Source organism: Hydractinia symbiolongicarpus, chromosome 3, assembly GCF_029227915.1.
Source record: "Hydractinia symbiolongicarpus strain clone_291-10 chromosome 3, HSymV2.1, whole genome shotgun sequence".
Classification (NCBI taxonomy): domain Eukaryota; kingdom Metazoa; phylum Cnidaria; class Hydrozoa; order Anthoathecata; family Hydractiniidae; genus Hydractinia; species Hydractinia symbiolongicarpus.
Genome location: NC_079877.1, coordinates 26,818,302 through 26,828,703, shown reverse-complemented (window position 1 = coordinate 26,828,703; position 10,402 = coordinate 26,818,302). Strand labels below are relative to the sequence as shown.

The 10,402-nt window shown below is 33.1% G+C and overlaps 1 protein-coding gene across 5 annotated transcripts; it reads right to left on the bottom strand.

Annotated features, from left to right (window-relative positions):
* Positions 1-1,872: 1,872 nt before the first annotated feature.
* Positions 1,873-7,002, bottom strand: LOC130636544 (uncharacterized). Of its 5 annotated transcripts, none has more exons than XM_057446294.1 (6): positions 6,937-7,002; positions 4,484-4,575; positions 3,791-4,066; positions 3,024-3,308; positions 2,470-2,589; positions 1,873-2,165 (listed from the first exon to the last, which is right to left on the bottom strand). In XM_057446294.1, the coding sequence occupies exons 2-6, from the start codon at positions 4,542-4,544 to the stop codon at positions 2,062-2,064; spliced, it is 846 nt and encodes a 281-aa protein (XP_057302277.1). In that variant the 5' UTR covers positions 4,545-4,575; positions 6,937-7,002; the 3' UTR covers positions 1,873-2,061. The 5 variants fall into 5 exon arrangements, with proteins under 5 accessions (XP_057302277.1, XP_057302279.1, XP_057302276.1 ...); XM_057446296.1 differs by lacking the exon at positions 6,937-7,002 and adding an exon at positions 6,791-6,814; XM_057446293.1 differs by lacking the exon at positions 6,937-7,002 and adding an exon at positions 6,261-6,354.
* Between the last annotated feature and the right edge of the window lie 3,400 nt (positions 7,003-10,402).

Below are 10,402 nucleotides of genomic sequence, written 5' to 3'. Positions count from 1 at the left end.
AAACCGTATGGTTATGTTGTTATATCCTTGAGGCTTCCTTATGGTGACCAAGTTTTTCGATTGACGCGAAAATGCTTTCCCATATTAGATCGTTCACTTTAACAAATTCTTTTGATTTTACGAACTGTCGAACCTCTTTTTAGACGTCATATTTTCACTGTCCTTTTCTAGAATTTTTTATACTGATTTATAAATTAATTAATTAGTGTTTAATTAATTTTACTGAAATCTTTAACCTTTTCAAGAAATGTTATAATAAATTTACAAACAAAACATGACCCGAATATAACCATATTTTTCTAAACTTTTAGATAAACCAACAAGAAAAAAAGAGCAAACAAAATTTTAGAATATTATTACAGCTTTCATATGATCAACAAAAACAAACCACGTATAACGCACATATAATCCTGAGTTACCAACTTTTAACATTACAGCATCGATCACCACTACTCAAACGAAATCTTTTTTCCTATCTTTAATTTCGTCTAAAAAGTTCAAACTTGTTTTTTTTTATGTATTTCACACTCTTAAATCCTAATTTTGTTTCGTTAAGCTTTCAGTTTTTTAGAACAGTTCTTTTTAATGATTAACAAATTCAGATATAAAAAGTATGCAATTTGTTTTAATCGTTAACTTTTGTATTTTTTTTATCATTTAAAATGTTTAGCAATAAGAAATTTTTACCAGCTGAAAAATTAAAAAAGGCGCTTCTTTTCTATATTTCATAGCACAATAGAGATAATTCTAAATAGGTCCTCGATCTGAGAATAAGTCGGAACTCCTTGCTTGTTTTATTGTTGCCGTGTTTTGGATCATGTAATAATCAGTCTGTTGACTGAAGTATAAATTTTATGCGCGGGAAAAAAAATAACTATGAAAGAATTAGATCTTTTAAGTGCGCATGCGCTAACAAAAATGTTCGTGAGCTTTTACCGCAAAAGCGGAAAATACAGTCAAATAGAAACGAATATGCGTTTGCACGAGAGGTGTTAATTTCACAATAAATGAATAAACAGAAAAAATAATTAAAAGTTTTTATTTCAACATAGTTTAAGTTTGTGTCTTGTATTTCTGACGGAATGAAATTAGTCATAAATACTAGGATCAAATCTGCTGATAGAACACGATTTCATATACTCTTCAAAAAATCCTTAAAAAATGATATTTTACTCAGTCAGTGAAGAAATTTGGATTTACATACATTTTCTTTTCATATTGTTACAACTTATAGCAATGCACGACTCCATCCAGACGATGGCACAGACAGATCAATGTTTTGGATATAATGTGCTGCCGTTCTACAGAGTTGCTGCATAAGAGTTACTTTAAAATTTGTAAAAACAGACATTAGTTATCTCTTATCTAGATCATCGCCCGTCCTTGAACGTTGTGTCCGCGACTATGCGCCCATCCTTAAACTGTATGCGCGGCTGTTCGCCCGTCCTTAAACTGTATGCGCGGCTGTGCGCCTGTCCTTAAACGTTGTGTCGCAGCAGTTTTTTTCTTAGGTAATCAATCCTCATGGTAGCTTATCATATTCTCCACATTTTAACATGTATACCACACATAACTTGTAGAAAGCAAAATTGTTTCGAAGAAGTAAGTCTCAGTGTCTTCCCTCGAGGATGGTTAGCCCTGAGGGTTAAAAAATTTTGCAAATTTAAAAGTTAAGAAGATGTAAAAACAATGCAAATCATGCATTATAAAATCGAAATGTTAGTTGTGATACTTGAAAAAATTAGCAAAATTATTGGGAGGAGGTAGCAATGGCACCTCTGTCCCCAATAATGTTGCTACGGACCTGTGACTCTGTGAGGGTGGACTAAACCGTCCAAGTAACTAGCGCTTCACACACAAATATTGCAAACAACACGTCAGCAGGCGGTATTTACAACAAATATGGCTCTTATGGTACAACTCTTAGACTAGACATTTGACATCGGATTGTCCAACAACAGGCTGTTCGGTCAAGGCGAGCAAATGGTTTTAATAAAATTCTAATTTCGTTTGATGGACGCATAAGTTTACAATTCAACGTAACGTTCAACAGCATGCTCATCACATACTGGCATCTTCTTTAGTTTGCTCAGTATCTTCAACATCTATGAACGGTATCTCTTCTTTTATATTTTTTAAGGCGATATTGCGGTTAACATATGCATCTATAAAGAAATGGAGTATATAATAACTTGTCTAAAATAATATTTACCCTCTACAACAACTTCGTATCCAGTGCTTTTCTATGTCTATGATATTCTGACGGAAAATAATTTTTTTGAAATGATAAGAAAGTTTGTCAGCTTAATACTAAGTCTCCGTATGGGACAGTCTCCTTCCCAGGTTATTTTGGACGGAACGGCTCTTTAATTATAGCAGTTTCACGATACTTAAACTGGCAATGCTTTTCTAAACGCGCGAATTTGCATGAAGATTATTTTTTAATGCGATGATATTCAAAAGACATACTTCTCTTTTTTAGGACATAATATGATGCAATGTATGCAATCACAACCACAGCTAAGACCGCCATTATGCAAATCACCAGAATATCAGTTGGGGGGACGTAGTGCACATGGCCATGCTCTTCTATAAAAATACATAAAAAAAATTAAACAGCCGTGTGTACTACCTCGTCCCTAGGGATTTTACGCCCTACGCCTTTATGACATTAGAGCCCTAGGAAAGAGCTTGGCGTGTAAAGTTTATTCAATTAAGCGGTATTACGGAACAGGGTCGAAGTGATTTAGGTAAATCATCTGTTAAGTGTTTAGCCTTTTTGATGATTTTTTTTTTGATTTGAATATAAGTCCTTATAAGATGGAACGCTTAACAGAGGGAAGAGTCCTGAAATTATTTAAAACTTGTTTTTTTATTGTATTTAAATAATAAAAAGAAATAGTTTTAACCTTAATGTAAACAAAAAAAAACACGCTAATTTTATGCGACGTTGTTACATCCTTCGTACTTTAGGAAGAAGGAGGGTGATTATTGGAAGATTTGAAGCAAAATCATTTCTTTACCTTCAAAGTGAACATGGCGTCGGTTTACTTTCCCAAAATTATCTTTGTAAACAGCCTGCAAGCCAACTGTTTTAATGTCATTAATAGTTCGAAGGAGCTGCGAGCAATACTTGAAACTTTCCTTCACTTGACTGAGATTAAAGTGTGTATAAACCAAAACATCGTTTTTCCCATACAGGGTGACGCTGTAGGATACTGCACATAGCCCTGTTCGTGGTTCCTTCCATGTCAAGAAAATACAATTCTCTTTCACATTCACTGAGAAGCGCACAACAGGTGGTGTCCCTAAAAGTATAATCATTTGTAACGTATCATAATTTAGAGAAATACACCATTCCTGTTTATTCAAATATCAGCACCTCTTCCCCTGCGTTTTATTCTTTAACTAGACGCCAGTTTATTGCAGGTTAAAGGCGAAAGTCCAGTTCGATCGTCAAGCGCAACGTACTTAGGCTGCGCGGTCGTGCGTCCAAGCGCAATGTCCACTGGAAACAGAAACTGCAGTAAAAAAAGTCAAAATGATTTCAACTTTCAAAGCAATCAGCGCATGCAAAAGTGCTCCTAAATATTGTGCAATATTAAGCACTTTAATGACGTGTAATTTAGGCGCTTAGGGGAATCAATATGGCAAACCAGTTGTATGCCTTTCCCTTTTAATTTGACTTTATAATAGCTGAAATATATAAAGGTGTGGTAAAATTGGCAAAAAGTTGCATCACAATAATGAGAATTCGATAAAAAATCGTGTGTATCATAAACTAACTTACAGTTGAATGAGAGTGTTGCATAATACGTGGCGGTGTAGCCATCAAAACTTGTGATAACATAACTGAGGTTTCTACCACACGCAGTCATATCTTTAAACGTCTTTGTAAACACATATTTATGCTTTTCTATTTCCCTTGCTGTACCATTACCTATCAATTTGCCATCCAAATACCAAACTAAAGAAGGTATGCGTTGACCACAAATCGTTTCTTTAACTTGAAACAATGATGAAGAAATTTGTTGTAGCGTCCTGTGTCCACATCGATACGGCTTTTCTAAAATGGTTTACATAAACTTAATGCAAATATTTAAATCCAGTGTCCATTGAAGCGTTTTTTACTAGAAGTTCTAACATGTTCAATATTATAATAAACTCAGAAAATTTTGTCGTCAAAAGTTCGCTTAACTTTATAGACAATTAAATTTTCAGATAATAAACCTCAAAAACTTATCAATAATTGTTGCTTTATGGTAGACACACCATGGTATTGTTTTCTTTGACAGAGAGGTGGGGAAGGGTTCATTGTTAGGGTAAATTCTGCAAAATGGACTATTTAAATCCTCTAAACAAACTTCAGTATTATAAAATTTTCCTGTTTGTAATTAAAAATTAATAGAGCGGTTGGGATGGGCGTTTACTTCTTTTCTGTGATTGTTACACGTCTGACAACATAAGAACATTACTAACCTACCAAATATTGCAGCAACAGGGAGTGCTGTGGAGAATAGACAGATAGTTAACACGCCATGCATCTTTAGCTTCAACGCATAGTCACAAGCAATCCTGTAAAAATAATTTTGTTTGAATATAAAATTAAACAATGCTTGGCGAAATAACATAAGTTATCAATAGCATAGAAAATTTAAAAAATGATTCTGTTTTCAGTTATTTACAATAAGTGGTTATGGTGCCAAGGACATAACACTTTAAATGTTTGAGAATAAAATAGTTATAGATACAAAACTTTTAAAATTTAATTGGTATTCAGCATTTCTATCGTATTTGAAATATTTATATATTTCCATTAACTTTGAAACCATAGAACTTGCGGATCATGACGACAGTAAGGATTGTTTATCTGTCTTGCCGTCCGAGATTTTCAGAAAAATAGAAAGACTCCTGGGAAGGAGGTTGGGTTATATCCGTGTTATAGGATATCACCTGGTACAAAATAATGTTTTTACGGTACCTGTTAAAGAGTAACTCAGTAAGGGATAGCCTGGAAATTTAACTCATTAGTTTCTAGACTTAAAGCGAGAAACTTACGAACCTGGGAGATGAGGTACTGGTTAAGTCAAATTGATAGCACAGCACCAGCTTCCGGTCGCTTCACAAAAAAATAAATAAAAATAAAATAAAATAAAAAAAAATACTTTTAAAGGCGTTTTTGTCGACAATTCATTTTATGGGACGCTATCCAAGGTTTCCCCAGTTTAAATAGTCCGGTTAAATTTTACACTTGTCCATACACAATGATTTATGACTTAATTAACAAAATTTAAAGACGTAGCATCATTCAGGTTTTATGACATTTCAAAGTGCTAAAAATTGCACATTTCGATAATCAACTATTTGCTGTGCTGTCAGCTTTAATTTAATTTGAACTCGGAAAAAAGAAAAAGAAGATTTACATTACAGCTTAATTGTACCTTATTTCGACTGAAGAATTATTAGTGTAGTGGCTTTTGCTACCTTTTGTCCATGGGAATTGGAACTTTGTTTACTTTTTGATTGACAACGTAAAAAATTCAGTTTAACAGATTGTGTTATTGTTTTAGAACGTAGAAAATTTTCCAACTGTGAATAGCTGCATCTCAAAAGGGAATGGCAAAAATAGCTCAAGTTCAAAACCAAAAGCTTTTTTTACAATCTATCTGTGGTAAAAACCTATAAGAAAAAGAACGGGGTTATCTACGCCGGAGAAATTATTATTACTTCTTCAAAACGCATTTGTGGGTCAGGGTAAACCCCAAAACAAAAATTCTTTTTTTCTTCCTTTGACTTGTAAAGAGCTTTTGCGGGTAGAACGTCAAATCTTAGTATTTAACAGCTTTTTGTTCGATTTCTTTCGCCAATTTTGCCACTTTCACCAGTTTCGCATTTTTGCAATTTTGGAATATTTGTTTTGATTTTATTTTACGTCACTTTCGTTTGGTTTTTCGTGATCCATTTTTGGTGCGTTAATCACTTGACGGGCATAAAAAGTTATTAACAATGATAGCGCCAGTTCTTGTCTCGCAAACTACCTAGTTTCAGTAGAACCTAAATTCAACTTATTCGAAGAAGATGTGTAAATTCACCTAATGCGAAAATACAAATCTAAACATTTTAAAAGCCAGTGTCAAGATTGTGATTGGAAAGTAAATCCTTACAACAAGAATATGACAGAATAGAACAGAAAAACAAACTTCCTTTTCTCAAAAAGGAGAAAAAGCTATACCTAACACACAAATGCGGTGTAGCCTTACCCTATGTTCATTTTACTTGATATGAGCCATCAGTCGTAATATTTTTCATATTCGATGAAATTTTAAACGTAGTAACTTACCAAAAAACCCTCAGTTTTTCACTATTGACAGAACATTTTTAAACATCATTAATTATGAACAAAAATAAAGATATAATATATTATTTATCTTCATCTTTTTTTACCTAACACATAATTCATTATTTAAGCTAACTATAAGTTTATACTAGCTATGTACTGATAGCGTTATGCAACCCAAGGCTCATCAAGCACATTAAATTTTATAATAATGTCTGTGGGCTATACTGTCCTTTCTTTTACACCTTTCTTTAAAAGGGATACGAAACGGCTGTTGGTTTTCCACTTTAGTGACTTAGAGCAAATGGCGGTTGGGGTTAATGGTCACTGATGACAAAAACAGCAACTTAAATCATCTTAAATATCATGTTGGACATCTAAATATAACTAAAAATGACAGAAAAGTTCCCCACATACTTGGATATCTATAATTTATTCGATATGAGTACTTACCGTGCTTTTAACTCAACTTTCTAAGAAAATAATCTTTAAACTTTTTGAACTAGCTAGCTATATCCTTCGAAATTTGCGTTTATTGTACATAAAGCCAGTCTAAGCAAAAACAATGACTTTAAAATCTTTTCAGAAGTATTAATTACCTTTTTTAAGCTAATAGCAATTTTTAACAAATACATCTCCTCGTGTTGTTTCTGTTCTCTCGTCAAAACAAACTTTCGATTTACTGATATTTAATATATTTTACAGACCGTAGCTTATTTTACCGCCAAAAACAATACTGAAAAAAATGTTATATTTTTTATTATATTTTTGCTGTAAACAGCATCTTCTTCTCTACGCGTTGAAGATCGGCGGACGCAAAATCTGTTTCAAAATAAAGAGAGACAAAATCCCGGGCATGAGACGTACTTGTTGATTTTTTACTACACTTCTACCTTAGATACTGGCCTAAGTTATTTGTTCTACTAGACAAAAAAGTGTCCTCGCTTTTGATACAAAAATATCAGTCATGTTCTTCAACGCGTAGAGAGAAGATGCTGTAAACATAAAACGGTAGTCGGCATATAAGACACGTATTTTACAGACCTAAATTATGCCGTATTAAGATATATTTTAACAAATAAAAATATGTATATCCTATTGATTTTTGTAATTATGTTTATATATTTATTTAAAATTGTATCTGCATTTGAATTGGATCGTAGAGGTATTTTGCTTTGTTAGATCCTCTATCCTGATCACTTTGTGTGTCTAACTTTCCTTGTTTTTTATGAAAAATCTGGATAAAACTTAACAGAAGCTATGTTAAACATTACTTTCATGGCTTATCATTTCAAGAGCCTGTGCCGGTTACTTTTTATTTTTCCCAAACAACCTGCAATATTTACAGAAACTTGAATTAAAAACAACAACGCATGATCTAGATAGCTTCCTTATTGCTTTGCTATTATTTAGGGATTTACTATTCGTATTAGCTATTCGCAATGTTTAATTCAGTTGCCAAAAAAGTACAGTAGACAAGCTTCATCTTCTTACTTGTAAACGAAGGATGACCTTTGTATCACAGACGATACAGACTACTAACAAGGTCGTAAAATGTACAAACACTTAATTAAACAATTATCCTGTACGGTTTTTAACAATAATACCGATTGAAATGAATGAGTTTACATACTTAAAGAACTAAAAACTAAAAAAAGCTGTGTGATCACATTTACAAACGAAAAAGAATAATCAGGTGTTGATTTCTTAGAAAACATTGAAAAGTTCGTTTGTGCCTTTTAATAAACTATATATGCTTAATTAGTATAACACGTGACTTTTGATTAGTTTCTGTTGTCTAATTAATTTATTACTGAAACATTTCAGGTTTCTTCTGATTGCATAATAATGAAATACAACATTTTGGGAAACACATGTTGTACCACAAAGCGGAACAAGAGATGTTACAAAATATTGCGCAGATCTTCCATCTCTACAACAGTTGGACAACAATTACGGATTTTATTGGAAACCAAGCTTTACGTACAATGAGATAAGAAATTGTAATACATGTGATATAAAAAAAGAAGAGATTGAAACCTCAAAGGGCACTGTGATAATAGAAGTACAGACAACATGCTGTTTTGTTATAGTTTTGTACTTTTATTTCGTTGGACTAAATGCCACGCATTTGACTCCAAGCTCAGTAACGCGAAAGTCTTATTTACAAAATATGATTACATTATCTCATTTTTCTTATTATCTTCCATTAACTTTTTCCGTACAATTGGGAATACACACTGAAAACACATAAAAACGGAGGATATGCAATGTATTTGGTGCAGATAAATGTATTGGGTGCAGATGAATGTATTTACTAATTTTGACACATATGCACATACACGTTGACGCAGGACAAACATTTATAGCAGTTTTTACAACTGAAGTTTTTATCCTGTATAAACATTTTTAAATAATAATAATAATAATATTATTTGGTGCAGATGAATGCATTCGGTGTAGATGCAATGTATTCTGTGTAGATGCAATGTATTCTGTGTAGATGCAATATATTCGGTGTAGATGCAAGCGTAACAGATGGCAGGTGCAGATGCGACAGAAGACTACCAGCTGCGTTATATTATTTTACATATTTTTGTAATATATTTTCTTTTCACATACACAAAGCGGATGGCGCATGGCTATGGTGATTTTTGATTTGAACCATTTTTGCATGATCGGCCTTGATGGCTATATTCCTTTGGTGGTGATATCGTCGGATTTGTTTTGCTCATTGACAATTGCAGCTGGTAAAATAAAAAAGGAAGAAATATTAAGATAAAACAATAAAGCTTTCATTCCGCTGCTTGCTTAATGATGTCAGAACGATCATTATTCTATAATCTTAATGCTTTATCAAAGATAATGTAATCAAATTAAAAAGACGATAAAAATTGACGCCGGTGCCCGCGCATGCGCAGACACCACATTCGACCAACAATTTATAGCAAGAACTAAAAGGAAACTCCCGTTCTGCGATCGTCAGAAACTAGGTTCAGTTAGAATGTTTTCCCGCGTCACCTGATTCTGAAGCTATAATTCTAAACATAACATTTTTTGCACTTTTGCATTGCATTGGTGTAGCTCAGTAGCAATGTTGGAAATGTACTAAATTAACTTTCTACAATGTCAGAAGGGTCCGAAAAATCGTAGAATTAGGATATGTTGACGTCAGCAAAAATTGTTACCGTCTAAGCAGTAAGTGTTGAGAAGGGAACCTTGAGAAGGTTGGAGCACGTGTTATTTACAGAGAAACAGCTTCGTCAATTTCTTATGGTTATGAACTTTTGAATACCGCCCTTTTTGTAATAATTTTTTTGGCCTGCAACCCGCGAAATACTTTCAACCTTTTTTTTGTCTCATTTTATTAAGTTCTCTTTACATTTTCTTAGTGGAATCTGAAGAGCTTGTTTTTAAAGATTCTGAAATACAAGAAAGCTCAAATTCACGTGTTTGCATGCTCAGCTGGTGTACCATTCGAAATTAAACTTCTGTTTTAAAGACGTTTTTCGTCAAACTTACATGACTTTTAAGAGAAGTCTGGGAAAAACTACATGTTTTATAATCTCTATTTTGCTTCGTTTTTGAAGAACTTGGTGTTGGTTATCAGACGCTACCTATATTTTGAATTTGTCTCGCAATCATTTTTGTTCCTAATAATGTATGCCTTTAAGGTATAAAATAAATTCTCACCATTATAGAGAATGTGCAGAAATAAACGATATCATTTGAATTTGGGTTGACCGAAATACAAAAAAAACAGGGACATATTATACTGTTCAGGAGTTTCGAGTCCATAGATGGACTTTCCTAAACTATTTGGTTTTATTTACACGACTGCTGGGATTTGGCAATATCCTTTTCACTTACCATATATGGTTCGATTCAGTTGTCTCAATAAAAAATAAAGTACATGTTTACGATACTAACGTCAACAAAAAGGTCGTAACCTGAACCCACTTGCTAGCGACGTCATATCTTTTAATCTTAAAACTTTTGTCTGGGTTTACACTAAACATATACTTTGCATTACATTCACATAGTGACTATTGCGTAAAAATTTAA

What these genes read in the sequence shown, in the direction of transcription:
- LOC130636544 (XM_057446292.1), bottom strand. Translation starts at nt 4,631, where the DNA reads ATGTTATTTCGCCAAGCATTGTTTAATTTTATATTCAAACAAAATTAT. An exon ending in CCCTGTTGCTGCAATATTTG is followed by an intron (nt 4,067 to 4,483) that starts GTAGGTTAGTAA and finishes AAACCATTTTAG; the next exon opens with AAAAGCCGTATCGATGTGGA. An exon ending in TTATGTCCTAAAAAAGAGAA is followed by an intron (nt 2,166 to 2,469) that starts GTATGTCTTTTG and finishes ATTTCTTTATAG; the next exon opens with ATGCATATGTTAACCGCAAT.